The sequence below is a fragment of the Vipera berus genome (assembly GCF_964194415.1).
Source record: "Vipera berus genome assembly, chromosome: 7".
In the NCBI taxonomy this organism is placed as follows: Eukaryota; Metazoa; Chordata; class Lepidosauria; order Squamata; family Viperidae; genus Vipera; species Vipera berus.
Genome location: NC_138209.1, coordinates 470,309 through 493,944, shown reverse-complemented (window position 1 = coordinate 493,944; position 23,636 = coordinate 470,309). Strand labels below are relative to the sequence as shown.

General features: G+C 56.1%; 1 protein-coding gene across 1 annotated transcript in view; it reads right to left on the bottom strand.

Moving 5' to 3' along the window:
• Positions 1–354: 354 nt before the first annotated feature.
• SFXN5 (sideroflexin 5) overlaps positions 355–23,636 on the bottom strand; it is a 50,248-nt gene continuing 26,966 nt past the window's right edge. Inside the window, exons 10-14 of the mRNA XM_081332319.1 lie at positions 23,327–23,417; positions 22,402–22,517; positions 20,718–20,803; positions 14,557–14,674; positions 355–505 (exon numbers count right to left, since the gene is read on the bottom strand). Coding sequence (XP_081188445.1) covers positions 428–505; positions 14,557–14,674; positions 20,718–20,803; positions 22,402–22,517; positions 23,327–23,417 — 489 coding nt within the window. The 3' untranslated portion in view covers positions 355–427. The remainder of the gene's footprint in view (positions 506–14,556; positions 14,675–20,717; positions 20,804–22,401; positions 22,518–23,326; positions 23,418–23,636) is intronic.

The following is a 23,636-nucleotide window of genomic DNA, read 5'->3' as shown; positions in this document are numbered from 1 at the left end:
TAGCTGCTCCAGCATGGCGGTGGGACCTTGGGGACCCTGAAAGCTGCATCCCCACACATCTGGCGGGGGTGTGTGCCAGGCTGACCTGGAGCTCAGCATCCAGAGGAAGCCAGACTTTTCACCAGCCCCCCACCCAGTTCCTGACTCCCCCCTCCCCGTCTCTTTGTGCTGTTACTGTCGCTAATTGAGAACTTTAAATATTAATCTTTTCGACCAACGTGAGATACCGGGTCTCGGAAAGTGCTAATTTACACCCCGTTCTTGACGGAGGGAAGATGTTACAAGCCGCAGCTTTGTCATCTTCTCCTTCCTATTGTATTCCGCCCCCTCCCCACCCACCCCCTCCTCCCTTCACGCCTCTCGCTGCTGCTGCCGCCGCTGCCACTGCACCAGCTCGGGTGCCGCCGAGAGCTGGGCTTGCTTCCACCTACAGCCCTTTGTTGTAGGTGACGGTCAAGCTGGCCGTGGCCTGGCCGATCTCGGGCTCCAGGCGGGAGGTCTGGATCTGCAGAGAACAAGGCATGAAGTGGGGTCAGAAGAAGAGCCGGCAGGCCCTGGGTCGGGGCCGGGAGAGCTGCCGGGGGTTGCGGAGAGGACGAGAGGCCTGGCTCCGTGGATGGTGCCACGCCAGCCCACTTGAATCTCCTCTGCTCACACAGCCCAGCCCTGGCAGTTCTCCCATCACACCGTCCCCACCTTCCAGCAGCCTTCGGACTCCGTGCCAAGATTTATTTTTATTTATTTATTTTAATCCCATTTATATCCCGCCCTTCTCCGAAGACTCAGGGCGGCTTACAATTTAAGCACAAACCAATGTGCTTAGCAATAGCCTTCATTCTATGTATATGCAGCTCTGGGCACTTTCCCAGCAATACCTGGAGATACCAGGAAGGAACAGGCAGAAGGTAGTTGATTGGCCCATCAGCCACAGCTCGGCTGGGAGTTGTCAGGAGTGGCCAGAGGGGGGCAGGGGATGCCCAGAGAAAAGGCAGCTATCCAGACACAGCAACTTGGGGTGCACCCTGGGAAGGCCGAGGGCAGCTAGAAGGCCCCCCCTCCAGCCACTTCCCTCACGTGGAAGGCAAAGGAGACGTTGGTGGTCAGGTCAGGTGCGCCAAACGTGGGCAGGCTCTCCGTCCCTCTCTTCGTCGAGACTCAACCCATTTCACCAGACACGCAGAACTTCCCACCAGAGCAGTGTTGGAAGGCAAGCGAGGCCTGCAAGTCTCTAGGGTTGGCCTTAACCAGGAGTCTCCTAAAGTGGCCACTTTAAGATAGGCGGACTTCAACTCCCAGAATTCCCCAGCCAGCAGTGCTGGGAGTTGTAGTCGACAGGTCTTAAAGTGGCCACAGTTGGACACCTCTGGCCTTGACGGTTCTCAGAGGAGCCTGAAGAAGCTTTTGGAGCCTGAGAGCAGCCCCTCCTCCAAGGAGAAGCTGGGCCCCACCTGACGTGCTTGGAGCAGCCGAGGCCAAAGAGACCTGAAGGCAACGAGGCGTCTTTTGATGCCAGGTATCCCCACTGCAGGCAAGTAACCTGAGAAGGGCCTTTGTCCTCACTGTCAAAGCCAGATTCCTCTCTCCAGCAGGTGTTCCTTACCAGGAGGACGGGGGGGGGGGGCTTTAGAAGGCTCAAGGAAGCCTGTTTGGCCCACTGCTGGGAAGCTCAGGAGGTCTCCTGTCCCCCCCCCCCGGGCAGGTGGGAGGTTTTGTTACCTGCTGGGCATCAGCATCGTCACGGGACGCTTTGGGGCCTGGAGGGCTGAAAGACGGCCGGCAGCCAGTCCCAGCCCATCCTGCCGGGCCAGGTGCAGGGGCTTCTGCTCTGCAGCACCTTGGCTCCGGAGCCCCTGCCCCAGCAAGCCGGGGGTGAGAGGCAGGGGGTGTGCAGACACGCTAGAGGAGCAGAGCTACCATCATCCCCTGCCAGCATAAGCGGAGGCCAAGCAACCAACCCATTTATGTCACAGAAGGGAAGAGGAAAGCTACTCTAATTAGCAACAGCAAAAGCACTTAGACTTATCTACCGTTCCATGCTGCTTAACGGCTCTCTCGGGGCGGATATACATTTTAATTCACTCCCCCCCCCCCCCCAAAGTTACACCAGTTGCATACCAGTGAGGTTAGCGGAGTCTGTTAGTACACAAGCAGAGGGCTGCAGGAGCCCCCACGGATTTTCACTGTGGGGCAACCCCTGGGCTTGGAAGGCCAAAGCCTGCCCCCTCGGTGGCTGCACCCACCCGGTCTCGCCAGGCAAGAGGGATCGCCATGTTCAGCACCCCCCCTCCCCCCCATCCCGGCGGCTGCCTCTGGCTGAGTGTCTCTTGGAGGGACAGGTGGGAAAGAGAGAAAGTGGGAAGAATCATCTGGAAGAATCGCAACAGCACAGCTGCGATGCCGAGCCCAGAGGAAATGCAGGCACAAGCCAGCATTCGGAGTTTGGAGGCTGAGCGCGAAGGAGGGCGGGGGGGGATAGGGAGGTCCCTCTGGTGCTTCGACTGAGGGTGAGGCGCACCCAGGATGCGGAGAGCGGCCCCTCCCTGCAGTCTACAAGCCAGGATTGGGCCCCAAAGGGTCTCCTGCCGTGTCCAGCCGGGGCTGCCCCCTCTCCCTCTGGGCTCCTTTCTTTGGGGATCCCGGGAGACGCAGGGGGGCAGCTCTTCTCCCAGGATGGGGGGCCCCATCACCCCCCTCTAAACAGGATTGGCCCTTTCACTCTTACAGACCCCACACCAGGCAGAAACCTGCCTTTCCTTCTTATGCATTCTCGGCACCACAACATCCCACACTGGACGTTCCTCGCAAGCCACCTCAATGCCGCCCCTAAGCGAAGCAAAGTGGGCCCTGCCCCTCTGCTCCCCATGCCAGGGGGGGTTTTGCTTCCCTCAGCATGTCCTTCCCTGGCTTCAAAGGCCCCCCTGGCACCCCCAAAGGCCCACGCCTCCCTCACATGCAGCTCATGTGCCCCGTTTTAGTCGGCTCCAAGATCTCAGGGGGAGGATTTTTAAAGGACAAAATGGGTTTGCAAGACTTAAGGAACCCGGATACCTCTTTTAGTCCCCCCCCAGACCCTTTTGGCTTTTCTAAGACTCTGAAGACAGGGCGGCCCCCACAGGGTTGAGGGAACCCATCTCTGGGGAGGGGGGGGTCCGAGTGGTGCCCTCCCCTGCCAGTCAGTTGCGTTGGCTTTGGATAGGGGTTGCGTTTATGATTCTTGCAAGATGGTTCGATTTGTGAGTTGAATGACAGTGTAAGTAGAAGTAGTAAATACAATAAATACTGCCCCCCCCGCACTGAAACCTTGTTTTGGTCCTGCAGGCTCTGGAGCCGCCAAAGGGGTGCGGGGTCCGAAGACCACCCTCTCTGCACCCTGAAAGGGGCAGAAGGACCTTGGCCTCTCCTTGGGAGGCTCGCCCGTGCAAACCAGCACACTCGCTGTGCTCCTTCAATATTATTATTTTATAACTTTAAAATGGTATCAGTGTGTGGTAGTGCCAAGGCTGACACAACAATGCTAGGAACCTACACTGAAAAACCTGAAAGCTTTTGAAAATGTTTAACCTAGTTAGACAAATTAGCAAAAATTTGTGCAAAACAATTTAGGTATTTAAAATATTCAATGTTTTTAAAAACTGGAAAAACTGTTCTTAGCTTTCAGCTGCAGAAACCCAACAAAATACAACATCCAAGAAATCTTAACATGAGGTGCAACATAACCCTTCACCAAAGCTGTTAAACAGTTCCTGGTGCATCCTGGGAAATAGCACTTCATTTATTCAAATGCACATATGTCAGGTTTTTGCACCATATGCCATTCCAAGCTATTTACAGTAATAATTAAATCTTAATCAACGTTTAACCTCTGTAAAATGTTTGAAGGGATCTAATCACCCTTCAGTCTGCACTAATGAAGGAGAAATATATAAACATAAAAAGAAAATGATATACACCAGAAAGAAGAAGTAATTGCAAAATTGTATTTCTTTTAAATATCATCAGCAAGTTATGTAAAGGAAGCCGACGGGTATTTTAAGTGAAGACATCTTGGGTGTCAGAGGTGTGAGTAGCTAATTTTGTACTGCTATCCATAGCAGATGTAGCATATTTTCTCTTACAGCCATTATTAGCAACTTCGCCATTCCTTTTCTTATTTAAACACAAAGCAGAACGCGGAAAGGGGGACGCGGAGTGCTCCTGCGAGGGAAAGGGGTGGGTGCGACCGACTGCCCGGCTGACGTGGAGGAGACCCACTGTGCCAGCTGCTGGAAGGTGTGGGCCCACCAAGCCCAGCTTCCTCTTGGCAAAGCCGTGGAGGCACCTCCAGCCTGGCTGCACCTGGCCCTGCTCACTTCCAAGGGGCCGGCGAGGCTGAGACCAGGCAGCAACTGCGCCTGGCACCGATGGACGCTGGCTCGTAGCACAGGCAGGCAGAGAGAGGGGTCCGCCCACAGCCCCTGCCCGCAGGGCAGCCCACCACCCTCTGGGTCGCTGATGCCCCTGGTGGAGGGATCTTCACGTAAGGAAGATTGGCAGGTCCTGTACTCCGAAAGTGGGCAGAAGAGACTTTGGCTTCCTTTGATGACTCCTGTGCCACCCGGTCATTTCCAAGGCTGCCTCTCTCTCTGTAGGATAATCTCCAGATCTTCCTCCTCCTCCATCTGTGAATCCCTTCCAGTTTCTCTACATCCTTCCTAAAAGGGGGTGCTCCAGTTGAACCCCACAACCCTGGAGGTGGGGTTTAACGGAAGCAGAACAATATAGGAGCCCAATGCGAAGCTGCCCTGTCTGTTCTTGCTGACTTACGTTTAGTTTACAATCAGCTCAGTGTTTCACTTCTGCTTTGTAAGTTGAAAACCTTTGAGCAACAGGTAGCCCCTAATTTGAAGCCTGATGCTTTGATCTCTCGAATTTTTCTGAATTCTGTTTCTTTTTAAATTGGTTCAGTCTGAACTAATTCGTCTGAACGGGAGAAGCACGCTTCCCACTCCTCATTGAGGTCATAACAAAAGTATTACACAGGGCCCAGAACCAAATCCTTAGCTTTTCCACCCAATGCTTACTCATACGATAAGGACTGACTGAAAAGCATGATTTGGGAACAATTTTTGGACCAGCCGTCTAACCACTTTTAGATCATGCCATCCATCTGGCATTGCCACGAGGGACTGTGTGAACTGCTCGGTTGGAACCAGACATATTATTACGACCACAGCGTTTCCACAATTGATTAAGATCCTATGCAATCAAACAATAAGATAAGGGTGTCCTGGCAAGGCTGGTTATCCATTCTGGAAAGAAGTACTACATAGACACAATTCCTGTTTATTTTAAAAACCCGAAAAAGAGATACCAACCTAAGTGGGCCTCTGGATTGCCTAAACAATAAATTGTATAATTAATGCAATCTTAATTATGGTGCATTTGAACTTGAAGATATAACGGTAAGTACGGTGGTGCTTAAGAGTTTGTGAATTTGTGTTTTCAAATAAATATGATCTAAAACCTGATCTCTTCTCCATACAAGTCCTCAGATTGGATAAAGAGTACCCAATTAAAAAAAATTATTCAAAAATAATATACTTGTTCATTGATTTATATTTTTGACTCCTCTTTTTATCTAGTTTGAGGACTAATGTGGAAAACAGTAACGTTTTAGATCATGTTTACGCAGAAATATTGAGGTTCACAAACTCTTAATGGAGAGTCTCAATCCTCCAGGTGCCAACTCTTAAGTATGCTCTAAATGGGTATTTAATGCAAAATGTGGTTCCCGAGAAATCTACGCTGATTTCCGGTAAGTACCGCATTGTTTTTAGGGGAATTATAGAGCAAGTGCACCCCGGTCTGCTTAACAAGCTCTCCCGGGGCTGCTGCCTGCCCGCCTGGCTGCAGGTCCCCAAATCCTCTGCTGAAGGAGGGTCTTCAACACCGCCAGCAGCAGCCTGCAGGTTGAAACTCATGGGAAGCGGATAGGGATGCCCCAGGCACACTTCCTATCAGTCTTGGGTTTGAATCCTGCCCTTCTTTCTGCTTTTCCTGGCTGCCTGGTGGAACAAAAAGCCTCAGTCGAAGAACACTCAGCGGTGCAGTCTTGTCTCTGATGCCTGGAAAAAATTTTTCAGTTTGCATTTCTGAAAGAGGTCTTGAAGATCAGAGGTCAAAACTTTTGAGCACCAGGGACCGGTTCCGTGGAGAGAGGTTTTTCTGCGGACCGGAGGGGGCCTGGTTTTGTGTGCTGCCTGCATTCCACGGACGGGGCTTTGTTCGTTGGTGCGGCCCGGTACCAGTCCAGGGAGCCGGAGTTGGGGACCCCTGATCTGGGCTGAGCAAAAAGGCCCGTGTTTCAGGTCCTCTGCTGAAGGACAGCCCCATCTGCAGCTCAGCGGCTCTCACTGTGCATTTGTTAATGTCTCGGCAAAATCTCCTTCCTTGTAATTTAAACTGTTTCTTGTCTAACGTCCTGGAGCAGCTCTGGACAGTCCAGCCCCGTCTTCTACGGGGCAGCCCTGGGGTCCCTGCCCCGGCTGGGAGTACCTTAGCCAAACAGGCAGAAGGTTTCTGGAGCACAAGAACGTAGGTCGAGCTGGGCATTCTGCACTCAGTCCACCGTCACGGCTGGGACAGGCCCACCCTTCGGGTGGGGGAGGGGCTAATGGTCATCTCCAAGCCCCTGATGACCAGAGAGGTGGTCAGGCCCTTGGAAAGCCAGCTTAGCGTCTTCAAGAGGGGCTCCTTCAGCCCGGAATGGGCCAGCTTTCCTTTCCGAGGCACAGAGAGAGGCCCGCACCTGGCCGGCCTTTGTTTCCCGGCAGTGAAGACCGCCAAGGGTTTGCCTCACTCCGCCCCACGCAGCCTGGAGAAAGAGTTGCCCAAGGCTGGGTGTCTCGCCTGCATTTTCCTGAGGAACCTTTGGCCTCCGAGGGTCTCCATCTGCTCCTCCCCCCAACACCTGGCCTTTTAGTCTCCATGGCAAAGGAGGCCCGTGGCGGAGCTGCCCACTGGGAGATCCCGAAAGGGCCATTACCTGCTCCAGGGCGCAGAGTGGGGCTGTGCCTCTTCCGGCCTGGGCTTTGATCACCTCCCAGTGTTTGACGTTTTAAAGCAGGGAATGTCCGAGGGATGAGTGATGCTCCTGAACAGCTTCCTCTCTGCAAAAGGAATCGGGAGACTTTGCCTCCCCTTTGAGTTGGCAGCTGAGCATCCAGCTCAGCCTGCAGGTGCAAGGTGTGAAAAGGTGCCTTTGAACCTCTCCTCCTGATCCTCCCTGGCGGCAGAAAGAATCCTCTGTTTGCACAACAGAGCGCGGGGGGGGGATGATTCGGGAGGGCGGTGGGGGGAGGTAGGAAATGACCACATCTGCAGCATGGGGGGGGCAGTCTCGCTCCCCACAGTTTTAAGATGCTGACAATTGAAAAGGCTTCCAGGGAAGGGTGCTAAGCCCAGCCAGGAGGGTGGAAACCACCTGGTGCAAAGGACAGTCGAAAGGCTGGGAAAGCCGAGCTGGGCGGAATTTGGGGAAAGAAGACCCTGGGGTCTCCCCAGGGTCACCTGGAGAGGGAGAAGATGCTCTTCCTTGCTCCAGGGAGCAGGAGCAAAGCCACGAGGTGGCCAAAGGGTGAAGGGCATTTCCTAAGAGAAGAGCTGGTCAGCAGAGGCCCGAGGACCCTCTTCCCTGGCGCCCGGCCCCCAGGCTCTGCAGAAGGGAGGCTCGGCCCTTCTGAATAGCAAGGACGATGCTGAAGGGAACAAATCTTTCAGAAGATGTTTGTTGTTAGCTGCGAAGTCTTGTCCGACCCATCGTGACCCTATGGACAACGTTCCTCCAGGCCTTCCTGTCCTCCACCATCTTCTGGAGTCCGTTTAAGCTCACGCCTGCTGCTTCAGGGACTCCATCCAGCCACCTCCTTCTCTGTCGTCCCCTTCTTCTCTCGCCCTTAACCTTTCCCAGCATGAGGCTCTTCTCCAGTGAGTCCTTCCTTCTCATGAGGTGGCCAAAGGATTTGAGTTTCAGCTTCAGGATCTGGCCTTCTAAAGAAGATTTGGTTCCATATTAATGTTTAACTACTTGATAGAAGCTTTTCTTTCTTTTTCTTTGAATACTGGGGCCTTCCTAGGCTCATGCACCTTTGGATTCAATCAATCCATCAGAAGAGAGCTGGAAGGGACCCTGGAGGTCTTCTTAGTCCAACCCCCTGCTCAAGCAGGAGAACCCATGCCATCTCAGGCAGGCAACTGTCCAGTCTCTTCATAAAAATCTCCAATGATGGAGCACCCACAACTTCTGGAGGCAGCTTCTGTTCCACTGGTTAATTGTCCTCACTATTAGGAAGTTTCTCCTTAATTCCAGGTTGCTTCTCTCTTCTGTCAGTTTCCAACCATTGTTTCTTGTCCTGCCTTCAATCAATCAATCAATCAATCAACCAATCAGAATAGAGCTGGGGGGATCTTGAAGGTCTTCTAGTCCAATCCCCTGCTCAAGCAGGAGACCTTCCACCATCTCAGGCAAATGGTTCTCCAATATCTTCTTCCAAACCTCTAGTGTTGGAAGACCCACAACTTCTGGAGGCAACTTCTGTTCCACTGGTTAATTCTCCTCACTGCTAGAAGTTTCTCCTTAATTCCAGGTTGCTTCTCTCCTTCATCAGTTTCCATCATTTCTTATCCTGCTTTCCTGTGCTTTGGAAAATAAGTTGGCCATTTCCTCTTCTTTGTGGCAGCCCCTCAAATACTGGATCCAGAAGCTCACTAAGCTCTTCCTGGTGGTTCTCAGACAATCAGCACTCGATCACGGGAGAGCAAGTGACTGGACGCAAGGCTGCAAATCCAGGTGGATCCTGTGTCTGCAAATATTGTGGGTCCAGGCGTGTACAAAGAAAGCCAAGCTAAGCCAACAAGGTGTACTTTGTGGAGATTTTTCTTCCTGGGAACCATATGCAGAACAACATTTCGGGGAGCTGCTATCTTGGAAAGTCCCCCCTGCACCCCAAGCCAGCTCATAAAGCCACAGCAGTGACCGCAGGAAGAATTCATCTACATTTCAGGCTGTGAGAGAAAAAGTGGGGCTGTGTGTCGTTCGATTTGACGAAACGTGTGACTTCTTTGTGGGTTCTTTTTACAAGAACTCTAGTCATCTTATCACCATGTTCATCACCTTTCTTTCTCTGTTCTGTACCCCCGTCTTTCAGGCCAGACATCATAATTTGGGATAAATCATGCAAAATTCACCAGATTCTTGCTCACCAGCTGATCCAGAAGTTGTTTCAGAACCCCTAGTCCAGGGGTAGGCAACCTTGGCTCTTTTATGACTTGTGGACTTCAACTCCCAGAATTCCTGAGCCAGCTTGAGGAACTGCGGCCCCTTTAGGATGTGGACTTCAACTCCCAGAATTCCTGAGCCAGCATGGGGGAACCATGGCCCCTTCATGACTCGTGGACTTCAACTCCCAGAATTCCTGAGCCAGCATGGGGGAACCATGGCCCCTTCATGACTCGTGGACTTCAACTCCCAGAATTCCTGAGCCAGCATGGGGGAACCATGGCCCCTTCATGACTTGTGGACTTCAACTCCCAGAATTCCTGAGCCAGCATGGGGGAACCATGGCCCCTTCATGACTCGTGGACTTCAACTCCCAGAATTCCTGAGCCAGCGTGGCTCAGCTTGGAAACCTCTCCCTTTCCCCTCAGAGTGGCTGGCTCAGGAATTCTGGGGGTTGAAGTCCACGTGTCATAAAAGAGCCAAGGTGGCCTACCCGTGCTCTAATGTGAAAATGCCTTTCAGTGCCCCAAAGTTCACGCTGAGAGAAGTATCTTGGTCCATCTGTGGCTGGACCTCTTTGTCACATCCCGCAGGGAGACAGTAACCAAGATCCTGCAGTCTGGATCCATGCCTCTGCCTGAAGGCAGCGTTGGCGAGTGGGCAGTGCCCTCTGCAGCGCTGAGAGCCTCTGTGGAGGTCAGCCGAGGAGGGGTCACAACACCTTTAATGACCTCCAGCAGAGTGCAGGCCAGGAGACGCAGGGCCTGGGGGTCCCATGGCCTTTGGGCCTGGGGAGGCCAAAAGAGGCTTCTGGAGAAAGAACCAGATCTTCACTTTCCTGTTTTCTGGGAATCCTTTGCCGCCTTCTTCATCCTGCTAGCAGCCGCTTCCCCCTTTCCCTTTGGCTGGCAGACACAGCCCTGCGTGCTGCCCCTGGGCCTGAGAAGCCCCGGCCGGGCAGAGGGTCCACAGAAACATTTTGCTGCCTGAACGGAGGGGAAGCAGGAAGGCCTTATTCTGGGGGGAGGGAGGGGCTGGAACGGGCAACAGATCCAAAAGGATGGTCTCTCATCAGGCCCTTTGGCAGCTCATCTCTGAATGACAAACTCCCCCCCCCCAAGCAGGACCCAGCTCTCCCTGCGAGACCCCCCCCCAAAGGTCACCAAGATCTGGAGATGCAGGAGGGGGAGGGGGGGCCTGACCTTCCTCACGGGGTGCAGAGAGATACAGCGGCCTCTGGACGACTGAAAGGAGACCGCTGGAAGCAAATTCTGACCTCCAACGGAGCAGGAAGAAAGCCAGAGTGGGGCGAATGGGGAACGCTGCCAAGAGCCGGATCTGCCCGTCTGCAGGGCCAAGGCCTTTCGGGCGTCTTCGGGGGGTCTTCGGGGGGTCTCCAAAGAGCCCGAGAGGAGCACCAACGTGAGGGAAGCTCTCCCCTTTCCAGCAAAGTCCATCCAGACGGGGCGAAAGGGATCCGCCAGGCTCCTTCCTCAGATCCGCCTGCGGAGACTCTCGGCCATCCAGGGTTGCCCCAAAGGTGCTTCTCCAAAGGCAGCCGGACTTCCTGCGTCTCTCCTTGAAGACCTTTCGCTTCTCATTCAGGATGTGAAGAAGCTTCTGGGATGAGGAGCGGAACGTCCTCCGGGAAAGAGCCAGCAAGTCCGGCTGAAGCAGCCACTTTGGGACTTCCTGAGATCTCCACCTCTGGCCACAAAGCGAGACAGAGGACGACGCTGCGAGGCACCAGACCTTCCACGCCATCCAGGGATCCTGCTGCCCCACTTCCGCCAGAGGATCCCGGCCATCCACAGACACTCCGGGGCTGGGCCGCCCACGTGGCCTCTCCCTGCGTGACCAATGCTGGACGGATGTGGCCCGGCAAGGCCCAGAAGGACGCTGCCAGGAGGGAGAGGGCAGGTTCCCTACCCCACACCTGAAGCCTCCTCGGCACTTTCCTGACCGGCACACCTGGACTCGGAAGGGGCCCCTCCGAAGCGGCTGAGCGCTTCCTTTCACAAGAAGGATTTGCTCCCTCTGCTCCTTCCTTCCTTCCTTCCTTCCTTCCTTCCTTCCTTCCTTCCTTCCTTCCTTCCTTCCTTCCTTCCTTCCTTCCTTCCTTCCTTTCCTTCCTTCCTTCCTCTCTTTCTTTCCTCCCTCCCTCCCTTCTCCCAGGGAGCCCCCAGGCCGAGCAGTGCCAGCCCCTCAGTCCCACCTCTTGGCCCAGGAGAGACCCAGCCTGAGCGGCTCTGGCAGGGTGTGGGGCACGAGGGCCACCCCCTACTCGGGGTCTCCAGCTCTCCTGCCCAGGAGAAGCTCCTGCTGCATCCATGCCAGCTCCAAATCTGGGGACAAGGTGAGGCCTGCAGGGCGGCGGTCTGGGGCTGGGCTGAAATCCCGAGGGCATCCTGGCCACGCTCTGCTAGGGCTTCACACAATGAGCACAAGCCGGATTAGGTGTTGGGCAAGTGACCGGCTCAGGCGACTTGCAGGAACACCAGTCCTTTGTTCTGGCAGAACTCAATTCCTGCCACGCAAACCGCTGCCATCTTTCCCTGACGCTGCACTGGCTCCAGCCCTCGTGCCACCTGGGAACCGCCCCTGCGCTGCCCCCCCACCCCAGCAGGACGGCCAGACCCTCCCACCCGCCCTGAGGCAGCGGACGAGGCTGGTCCCGCCCCAGCCTCCCTGCAGCCCTTCCCACCAAGGCCGCCTCCTCCTCCTCCTGGTTTCCCAGGCAGGAGCCGCCTTTTAACTGTGGACACATTTCAGCCTCACCAGATCTGCTAATTATTGACAGTTGGCGAAGAGGAGATGTCACTCCCCCTCCTGTTAAACTGCATCTAATTAGTAATTGCTGCCTCACTGTCATCGTGCGGCTGCTGCCTGCCGCAACACCGCAGCTCGTTGGCTCATTAACCTCTTGCTTCTCCGATGGCGCCTGCCAGCAAAGGGAGGCTCAGGCAGATTGGCGAAGGAGAGCGGCTGCCCTGGTTGCAGAGCCAGGAGGAGGCCCGGGCCCGGGGCAGCCCTTCAGTCCGTGGCGGTCCGGCTGGCTGTGGAAGGAGCCCCCAACCTGTGCTGGGAAAGGGCTGCGCCAGGCAGCTCCTCCCGAGGGGAGGCTAAAATGTTTGGGGCACAGAGGGGCACCTGCTGATGCCCGCGGGGAGGAGGGGGAGGAGGGGGAGGAGTTCCTTGCTGGAGAAAAGCAGCAGGGCCAGCCAAGCCCCCCCTCCTTCCGGAAGGAGTTTGAAACTTGAAGCGGGCATCAGGCAGGGCATCGCTGCTGACCTGGGGGGAGAGAGGGGGGTTCAAGGTCCTGGACCTGGCAAGGGCCGCTGGCTTGGAGGGTTTCCAACTCATCTCTCAGGCACTGGGGGGGGCTAGGAGTTGCCCCCTGCAACTCCGGTGCCTTCCACCCCCCACCCCCCCGCTTGGCAGCATCTGGCTGGCCCTGCTGAGGGGCCTGCCAGCCTCGGCCCCTTCAGCGCCCCTGCTCTGCACTGCCCTCCCCCTCCCGGCTCCCTCCCAGACTCTCATTCGAAGCTCTGGCAAGTCAGAATCCCTTTGGATGGGGGGCGGGGGGAGGGTGCAGCCAAAGTATTTTGATCAATCAATCAATCAATTAGAAAGACTCCCTGGAGGGGGGGGCGAAGGCAAGACTCAAAGGGGCAGCCAGGGCTTGGGGTGGCTTGGGGTGGCTTGGCAGGGGGGACCAGGCAGAGGCAAAAGGGGCCTTTTGCAAGGACGCCAGAAGGGCCCCGTTTCCTCCAGTATGGGGGCCCCTCCTGGGCACGCTGGGAAAGGGGAGCCAACCAGGAGGGAAGGGGACAGTTCACCACGGGTCCACTTGCTGCAGGAGAATTCAGCAATTCAATTTGTTTAAAATAGTTAAAACTATTTTAATTCTTGTCATTCACATTTCATTTTGTCTCTCCTTCGATATCCTTTCTTTAAGGATTCTCTTCCTCTATTTCTTTGATATTAGTGTAACTCTTGTCCCGTGGCCAGTTGTCGCAGACCCCGGGGGGGGGGCATACCGCTTTCTGGCCCTCCTGCCGGGCACCGGGAGTGGCTGAGGCCTCCTCCCTGCTCAATCCAGAGCCACTTGCCTTGGCAGGCAGGCAGGCTGGCAGGCGCCGCTCCCACCCCACTGGCCCTCCCTCGTCTCAGGAGCCCCGGGGAAGGGGCTGGGGGGGCATGGGGGTCCTGCAGGTGGCAGGCAGCCTCCTCCTGACTCAGGAACCCAAACCAAGCGCCCCGTTTCCTGCCCAGAAGGGCTGCCCTCTCGGGGTGCCGGGCTCCCAGCCTCCGGGGCCCAGGGCAGCTGCTGTCCCAGGCCCCCTGGGGGGGGGGGCTTGCAAGGGGCCGCTTTCACTCCCCTCCCCCCCCAGCCCCATTTCCTGCGGTGTCTCTGCCCTTGCCTGTTCAGAGGGCTCTGCTCAGCTTTATCCGGGTAACCCATTAAAGTCCTTTGATCAATTAAAGTGCTGCTCTAATTAAAATGGGGTGGCCCACCCCCACCCCAGCCCCGCTTTTCATGAAAGGGCTTCGGAAACTCCAGGTGGCCCATTGCAAAGCCAGCAGAGGGGGGGCGGGGGGGGGAGTGGCGGCAGTCCTCTGATGCTGCCCTTCCCTGAACTGGAGACACAAAGGAGGAAAAGATTTTTCCTGTCAAACTGTTGCCCAAACTTTCACATGCAAATTCCGTGCTGGCTTCACCAATCCACAGACTGATTAAACCGACCAGAGATTTAAACCACCACATTTTATTTACTTCTCAGATCTGCAGGCAGCACCGTAGCCCTCCCGTTATTTATTTACTAGTTATATTGGTTAAACCCTTCCTGCAGCAAGTTGTTATTTGCGATAAAACCCAGCACCCCATAAAGTTAGAGGCCCCCCAAACAGAGAACCACCTTCATGTAAGGGCCACACCTGCCACGTTGGGACAAAACCAGGAAACTTCTGGGGTGAGCTGTGGGGCAGCAGCAAGAACAACTTTCTGGGGTGCCACGCACTCTCTGTCCCCCCACCCCAAAGACTACAAGCATAGATCTGACCTGGGGGCTCCCGGAGGGTCCCAGGTGGTGGTGGTGGGGGTCCCATCCATTCACGGAAGCAGCCCTGGGTGCTGGGATCCACAGGCGAGCGGGCGCCCTGCCCACGGGGGCGCTGAGCTGGGGCTCTGGAGCAGGCGGGCTCAGGACATCCACGCCCGCCACTCAAGGGTGCCCTTGGCCCCTTCCACGAGTGCCCCCTTGCCCCCCCCAGGGGACCAGAACGAGCGTGTTACTGACCTCGGACATCTGGGGGAAGAGGCTGATGGCCATGGGCAGGGCGAGGCCGAAGGCGGCAAGGCACACGAGGCTTTGGACAGGGAGAAGCATCCGAGGTCGGGAGCGCAGGAAAGCCGTCCTGCAAGACAGACAGACGTCGTCGTCAGAGAGAGAACCCCACAGGGACCCCCTTCTCCGCCCCACTCGCCTCCCAGCAGCTCTCTTTGGAGAGAAGACCCAGCAATTGAGCCCCAGGGGGCCTGCGGTGGAGCAGACTCGAAGGCCATCAGCCGAAGGGAGCCTCTTTGGGGTGAGGGTCCGGCCCTTGTCACGCACCCTGCCCAGAAGGCCCTGATTCCCCGTCCTGGCCAGCCGGCCGGCCAGCCTCTCTGTCTGTCTGTCTGTCTGTCTGTCTGTCTGTGTCCTACTCTCTTTCTGTTCCTCAAGGATCCACGAAGGGCGAAGCAAGAATCAGGGCGAGATTCAGGACCGACACAGAAAGATTTTCTTTGCCCCCAGAAAAACTTTGCGAGGGATGCGGTGGTGGCTGCCACTCTGGACTCCTTCAAGAGGGGACGGACAAGACAGCGAAGGCTCTCAGTGACACACACACACACCCAACCCTGCCCTGGCTCTGAGGGACCCTTGACAGTTGCCCTCTTTGCGCCCAGAGGGTGAGGGCAGCATTGTCCACCGAGGACACCAAGATCTTCTGCTGCCCACTCCCTGCCCGGGCACCCTGTTCACCCGCCTTGCCCTCATCTCTGAGAGCTTCGGCAACGGGGTCACCATCTCCCCAGTCGGGCAAGGCACCGAGAGGCTGCCCTTGCAAAGAAGCGCTGGCTCTACGGGCACTGGACAAACCGGAGCCGTGGAGGCAGGGCAGAAGGACACGGGCGGTCCCCCCCCCGGCACCCCCCCCACATGCAGCTGGCTGGGCTTTTCTCTCATCAGGGGAAGCCCTCCCCTCCGTCCCCACATCTGTCAAGGGTGACGGGCGTCCCTCGAAATTCCACCCAGCACCTTCGCAACCAAAGCTGATGGCCCACTGGGGTCCGAGTGGATCCCGCCTGGCCCCTTTGGGCCGCCACTGCCCCTCTTCCCTTTTGGGGTCTGCAGTCCCTTAATTACAGCCCCTCCGCATTTCTACGGGGAGCAGAACCAATTTAGAGCGTTGGCTGGTGAGGCTCCCAGGTGTGACTTCCACCCTGGGCGTTTTCAACTCAGGCCAATTCAAATCACAATGGCTGCGGCCTCCTAATTAGGAGGAGTTATGGCCTGATTTAAAGAAAAACCCTTAATTATCACATGAAGTGCCACGACTTAATTGGGACTCAGATCTCAGCATTTGTAAAGTTCAGACTAAATGACTCGCAATTAAGTGAGAGGGAGGCTCACGTCCAGCCTTCAGATCCCTGCTCTTAAAATCGCAGCAAGCCCCAACCGCTGCCCGCAAGGACGCCACCCTGATCCCGCACACCAGCCAGGGCCCGCCTTGCCCACCCCGGGCCTCTGCCCCCCACCTTCCCTGGCTTTCTCTGCCAGGCACAGGCTGAAGAGCCGGCCAGCTTTGGACGGAGGCCGTGAGGCCACGGAACCCCGAGTGGGAATTCACCGGCGGGAATCCAGTGGCAAGAGGGGCCCAGGGAAGCGGAAGGGCCCGGCGGCTTTCTTCCCCGAGCTCGGCGGGCCTCTCAGTGGGAGGGTCCAGGACAAGAGGTTGGGCTGGATTCTTCGCACTTTATGATGGAGCTATGGCTGCCTTCATTATCTGCGGAGGGAGATTCTCCATCATCCAGGCTCCCGGTTGTCCCAAAGGGGCTTTTTCCAAAAGGCAACTGGACTTCCTTGGTTTTTTTCCTTGAAAATATTTCACATCTCATCCAAGGAACTTCTGCAGTTCCGCTCTTCTTCAAAACCGAAGAAGTTCCTTGGATGAGATGTGAAACGTTTCCCAGGGGAAAAAAACCAAGGAAGTCCAGTTGGAAAAAGCCCCTGTGGATTGTTGTCACTGCAGCTGAAATCACAAAGGAGTCACTGGCGTCATTGGCGTCAGTGAGGTTTTCAGAAGCTCAGCTGGAGCAAAATAAAGACCTCCGTCCTTCCGCGAGGCCGGCGGGCAGGGCCCGAATCTGATATCCGGACCCTAATCGTCTTAGCCAGGACGGAGGCCTCTTCTGTGTGTTTCCAACCCATCCGATGCCTCTCCAATAAATCGACAGCAAGAAAAAGGGGAATGGAGCCAAGCCAGGGCCATCCCCCTCCCCAGGGCCAGGCCCAGCAGGAGGCAGCTTAGGCCGAGCCTCTCATGGTGGAGAAGATTCCAAATATCCCCTCCAGAATATTCCCCCTCTGAACAGTCAGCAGGAATCAGTTGCGGCAGAAAACAAAACCACTTGGGCAGGGGTGGGGAACCTTGGCTCTTTTATGACTCATGGACTTCAACTCCCAGAATTCCTGGGCCAGCCATGCTGAGGAGAAATGGAGTTTCCAAGCTGAGCTATGCTGGCTGAGGAATTCTGGGAGTTGAAGTCCACCAGTCATAAAAGAGCCAAGGTGGCCTACCCCTGCACTTGGGCTTGCAGCTAGTCCTCAACTGGGCCCAAAATTTCCATTGCTGAGCAAGACAGTGATGTGAGTTTTGCCCCATTTTATGACCTTTCTTGCCAGAGTTGTGAAGTGAATCTGGCTTCCCCCTTTGACTTTGCTTGTCAGAAGGTCACAAAAGGGGATCGTGCGACCCTGGGATCCTGCAACCATCATAAATATGAATCAGATCAAGGCCAGCCCTCTCACAGCCCTGCAGCCCATCCTGGCTGGGGGCGGGGTGTCAGTGCTGGTCAGCCCACACCATACAGCCCCATGGGACTCTCCAAAGTGGGTTGCTTTAAGACTTGTGGACTTCAACTCCCAGAATTCCCCAGCCAGTCAGAATTCTGGGAGTTGAATTCCACAAGTCTTAAAGGGGCCGAGTTTGGAGAGCCCGGCTTTGGAAACTCGGTTTGAAAAGGAGAACAGCTGGCATTGGCCCAAATTTCCTTGGGGTTCCCTGAAAGCTTTAAAAAGGGGCCCTGATACTTGGGAGCGTGGGAAGAAGGGGGCGAGACTGGGATGGGAGGCAGCGGACCCTCCCCCTCCTGCCCGGCAGCAAGCAGGAACAGCCGCAGTGGAAGTGGGGGGTCTCCTGGGCACCTTGTTGCCACCTGAGTGCCCCCTTGCCTTCTTCACAAGAAGGGCTCCCAGGGGCTGGTCTCCCCACAGAGCCCCTTCCTCTTGGAGACAGGGTCCCAGGGGGGCAGGAAGCCCCTTCTAACAGCCCAAGGGGGGGGTCGGCAAGCCAGGGCCTCCACCCCCGAAGGGGCTCGAAGAAAAAGATGGTGCAGACGGTACATCTGTGCTGCAGACACGGCGTGTCACTGAGCTCGTACGCACACCTTCCCTCAAATTTCAGCACATGGCTGATTAGCGGTTCATGCTCTGCATAATGCAGCATCTGTCGCCGTCGCCTTCGGAGGGTCGGCAACGCCTTCCATATGGAAGTTGCACTTGGGACGCCCAGGCCTTCTCGGCCTCGGTGCTCCCGAACGGCAAGTGCTGAGTGGGAGACGGCAGGAGCTCGGGGCGGTTCCCGGAGCTGGCAGCATCCGGGTGGGGCACGAAGGGCCGTGTTTAGAGTCAACAACGCTGCCATCGATGTCTCCGGTCAGAGCCACGAAAGGGGAAATGAGGGGGGCTGGGCGCTCTCTGAGCTGGGTTGTTTTCTCCCAGCCGTTTCATTATACAAACAGGCCACAGCATCACTGCTACAAGCGGAAGAGGGTTTGGGAGGAGGAGGAGGAGGAAGTAGTGATCCTTCTTGTTTTCTGAGTTCGTTTTTTTTCTCTTGCAGATGTTTCATTACTCAAACTAGGTAACATCATCAGTGCAACGAGTTGGGTAATGAAACGTCTGCAAGAAAACCACCCAGCTCAGAGAGCACGCCCACCTCTTCCTCCTCCTCTCCATAACCCCCCCTCCCTTCTAGCACTGATGATGCTACCTAGTTGGGTCATGAAACAACTGCAAGAAAGCAGCTAAGTTCAGAGAGCATCAAGCAGCCCTCGTTTCAACCCTGAGCTACAAATAATCCCCTTTATCGGACTGGGGAAAGGCAGGTGTTTCTGGGGTAGCAAAGGGACCCTTGTGGGCGTCCCCCCCCCCGACTGCTCAGCTCCAGGCTCAGGACAGGCTGCCTCACTCCCCCCACGCCCTGATCTGACCATGGAGGCACCGTCTCTCCAACCACAGGATTCTCAATGCTCAAAGCATGGGAAACTCTCAAGGTCTGCTTGAAAGAGGGGGTCACCACAAACCCCCAAAGCAGCCTGCAAGAGGGAGCCTCCTCCCTCCCTCCCTGCTAAAGCCGCCTTCATTCAAGGAAGGTTGAGGTGCTGAGATGGTCAACTCACAGTGAGCAGGTTGGGCAGCCGTATAAATTTGCTTAATAAATAAACAAACCCTTTTGATTAGAGAAGAGACAGCAGTTTATTGCTGCCTGGAAACCCCTTATGGGCTTTTTGCATAAAACAGAAAAAAATGAACTTGTGAGCTGTGGCTCTGATGATCAGATTGCAGAGAAGAAGAGCCTCACGATGCAATTTTAGGGAAGGAAGTAAATCTACAATTGTACTTACAACTGCTGTAAAGAAGACTGGAAGTCTCAAAGGCGCTTTTTCGAAAGGAAACTGGACTTCGTTTTTCAAAAGCAAGAAAATGCAATTTGCCTTTTGAAAAAGCACTTGGATGACCGGGAACCTCCGTAGACAAGTCCGGAAGTCGATTTATGTCTTTTTTCTTTCTTTTCTATTTTCCTTCTAATTGAGCTATTTTCTTTTCCATTTTTTCCTTTCTTCCTTTTTCTTTTTCCCATCTTTATTTTAGTTTTTAAAACTTTCAGTAAAATTAACTCAAGACTATATAGAGCAGGGGTTCCCCACTGGGGGGCGTGAGACGATATTCCAGGGGGTGCAAAAACTTGGGTTTTTCAAAATTATCCTGTATATGCATAATTCGTTGCCGTTATTTAGAACTTTTGTAAGGGGTGTGAGAATATATCGGAAGCGTTCCAGGGGTATAGAAAAGGTTTGGAGCCGCTGATATAGAGGTTTGATTAGCATCGACTGGGAAAGAACGCAGAGGGGAATGGTGAAGGTCCGCTAGGATGGGGCGGACGCTCTTTTGCCCAGTGCGGATGCTGGGTAATCGCACAATATATGGCAGACTCCCCCCCCCCCCCAGTTTCAGCTGGGGAACAGTGAGCAAAAATCCAAAAGCTCTAAGGAACTCCTCTCGGCACCCAGACAAATCAGCCATCAACAGACAGATAGTGATAAACCAAATTTACACACCATTCGAAAGAGAGAAAAAAAGCTAAGAAGGAAAAGAAAAAGAAAGGACCGGAACACATCCTCTCCAGCAGCCAACACCAAGATAAGCAGGGATTAGCACCAGACAAACAAAATGGGTGGAAAACAATACCCACATCCAAGTAACTGCCAAGGAGAAAACCACATCCCCACCAATAGTGGCAGGGCAAACGACCGTGTAAAAACAGGAAGCAGAGCCCGCCCTCGCTTGCACCGCTGATGCTGACTAGTAAGGTAACGAAGCGTCTGCGAAAGAGCCAAGCTCAAGGGGGGCACCAAAGGACCCCGCAGTCCAACCCTGAGCCCCTCTATTGTTCCTGCTACATCGTGCATCTCCCAGGCACGCACGGTCCTTCCGTCTCTTACTTTTGCGCTGGTGCTTCTACTTGATAGGTCGCCCAGAGTTGGGCAGCTTCTAAGTGTAATCAGCGAGTACACACAAACTAAGGAGCTTCTCATCTGTTACGCAGCTGACATAAAAGTGGATGGCAGAACTCAGAGGGCAACCTGCGTGGCTGGAAGTTTCTCTGCTGTGTGAGTCCCTTTCCGTTTTCGTTGTGAGACACAGGAGATTGTGCCACACGTGGGGAGGAATCAAGAGAAGCCTCCCTCTGTCTGAAGCCTGGCAGTCCCTGTGCACTAATTATGCGGAAAATTACACCCCACAGCATCCCGTTCCCCCCCCACCCGCCAGCCTGTGAGGCCTTGACTCCCCTCCCTGCTCTTCCAGCCCCCTAGGGAGCCCCCCCTCCCCGTTGCCACCTGTGCCCCGCTTACTTCTCAAGGAGAGACATGATGATGGGAGGCAGAACCAGGATCGGCATCGGCAGGACCACTCTGGTGAGCGCCGTCTCCAGGAGGGCCTGGGGAAACAGGGCGGGCGGTCGCTTAAAGGTTTGTCCCGGCAGAAACGGTGGGGCTCTGAGTGGGGTGGGTGGGCCTCTCTCTCACCCACCACCAGGAAGAGCCCTGAGGGGTTTTCCCAGCTGCGCTGGGCCGGTCTCAGCCCACCGTTGTGCATCCCACTGGGGCAGGGACCTGAGGGGTCCAGGCTGCGAAGGGCCCGGCAGGGGGCAGCCAAAGGGACCACAAGGAGGTCACAAGGAGGAACACTGAGAACGTTGCGGTTGTGCAAATGGGCCTTCTGCAGGCTGTGCCCACCCTGGTGCCTTCGGCATGTCTTGCCGGGCACCTCCTTGCCTACTAGGAAGAGGGCTGAAAAGATGCAACTGAGGAGGACCCCGACCTCTGACACCCCCCCCCCATCGCTCTTGATGCCAGCCCTGCAGTTTGCAAAGGTGCCCTCAAAGCGCCCGCCCACATCCACATGAGCAGCTCGGTCCAGGACCCTTCGGGGCTGCCACGGGGGGTGCTGGTGGGCTGCCACAGAGCCTGGGCTTGTGGGTCACCTGTCTGCCCTGGCAGGTTTGCTGAGGCTCCCAGATTGGGAAGAGACCCCCACCCAGGTCTCCCACACCGGCTCCTCCCCGTTCTTTGCAAAGTGCCCCCCTCCGTGTCCTGGAGGAGGCAGCAACTGAGGGCGCAGCCTCCCTGGTGCACAGTGTGACTGCTGCAGAGCAAAGCTTAGATCTTCTGGGTGGGGGTGGGGGGGTCCAAAATAAAAAGCAGTATAAAAGTGTTTGGAGCGAGGGGGCTGCAGGGGGCAGGCTTGACCCTGCCCTGGAGTCTCTAACTTCCCAAAGGGCGGGGGTCTCCAGCTCAGAGGGGCTCTGCCAGCTGAACAGGTGTCCTCTTTTGGGCAGTGTGAAATACAACAGCGACGCAGTCATGCCTATCAGTGACACAATGCGTCAAGCGAGGCTTTGTGTAGGTTATCTTGGCAAAAAGCTACTCAGGAACAGAAAGGCCCAGGGTGTCTGCAGATGGTAGGGCTGAAGGAAGAGGCGGGGGGGGGGGAGGGGGGGAACCAGGCAGGTGTGGGTGGGTGTCAGGAAACATCTGGAGCATCTTCCCACAGACACAGCTGGTGATCACTAATTAATTCCAGTCAGGGAAGTTAGAATTTCTCCTGCCTCCCTTCCTGTTTGCCACCCCACAATTGGGCACCCGGACCCCTCCCTCTTGGGGGGCAAAACGCCTGCTGCTCTCGTGGACCCCAGATAATGCTGGGGCCTTTTCCACCCCTCTGCTGGAAGGGAAGAGTTGTGGGGGTGTGGGGGCTCCCCCAAATGCTTGAGCAGCAGAGGAATGCCCCCTCCCCATAGCACAGGCCCTCCTCTGCCAGTAGCAGAAATTCTCAGAGGGGCGAAGGGGGGGCGTCCTTCCTCTCTCCCTGGGCAGCAAAGACAAGCCCCCCTGCAAAGGGGAAGGGGCCACTCGGGGAGGGAGGGCTGGCAGCAAAAGGGCAGCGCTAGAGTCTCTGCACGCCCACCTTGGTGGGACCCCCAACCCCCCCTGCCCTGGCGAAAGAGGCCAGCCGGGACCCCCAAGAGGCACATACGTGTCTGGCAGCGATCCGGGACGATCCAACCACGTTCCCTTCCTCGTCCAGGACGTCGATCCCTTCCTCCAGTTCTGTGTGCCTCATCAGGACCACGTTGCAGATGTTGGCACTTGCTGGGGGGGGGAGAGGAAAGTTGAAAAGCCATGCTGGAAGGAGAGCCCCCTCCCCAAATGGGGGGGAAGCCCTCTGGCCCCACTGCTTCTGATCCTAGAGGAAAGGGTGGAGATAGCAGAATTTGAACCGGGGCTTTCTGATTCTTCCCCCCCCGCCCCCCGGACCTGGGTGAAATTGCATTTACTGGGGTGGGGGACAGCCTCATAGTTTGGCTAAGCCCCCTGCCAGCCCCATGCGGAAGTCCCAGACTCCGCTAGAGTCATTGTCCCGCCCCCCCGTGCCACCCTCTCCCCCCCCGACCACCGGATGCCCACAGGTGCTCTGGCAGAGCTTTTCCCTCCAGAATTGCTGCCCACCCCCCACCCTCGGTGCCTCTCCTGCCCCAGAGTATCTCGGGCATCCCAAGGGTCCCCCCAGACCAAGCTGAGGCTGTCCCCAAAGCAGCAGAGAGGAAGCAGCCTGGAGAGGCTCTGGGCACAGCCATGCCTGGGGGGGGGCTGCTGGGGGCCCTGGCTCCATTCCTGCCCTCCTGCCCCACAAGGTGAGTCTGGGAGACCCAGTCCGGAAGCCCCAAGGGCCTGGCCCTCAAGATCAGGGTAAGCAGAGGCCGGGCCACCTGGAGTGACCCTTGCAAATCCCAGGGTGGGGGTCTCGGGGGTACAGCAGCCCCGTGTGAGTCAGGGGAATGTCTTGTCCTGCCCTGCCCAGGGGATATCTGCCCCTCCCAAGGCTGATGCCTGGCTCCAGAGCCCCCCCCCCAGACCCCAGCAGCAGCAGCCTCTGGGAGAGGGTGGGGTGGGGGTCTCACCTACGGCAGGGAATGGCACAAATCTCTGGATCAGGAGCCGGGTGGCTGGCGTAAACTGGTTGGCTCGCTGGATGAGAAGGTTAAGGCCCACCTGCAGGGGAAGCAAGCCGGGGAGGTCTTGGGGTGAGCCCCTCACGTGCCAGGTGCCCACGGGAGGGATTCTTCCTGCTTCTCCCCCCCCCCAATTCCCTCTGCTAAATGCTCACCAACTAAAGACAGACCCTTCCTGGAAATCTGGCCGCGGCAGGTCGCAGAAGCCCCCACAAACCACGAAGAGCAAAAGGCTCTCGTGAGGCTCAGCCGTGGATCA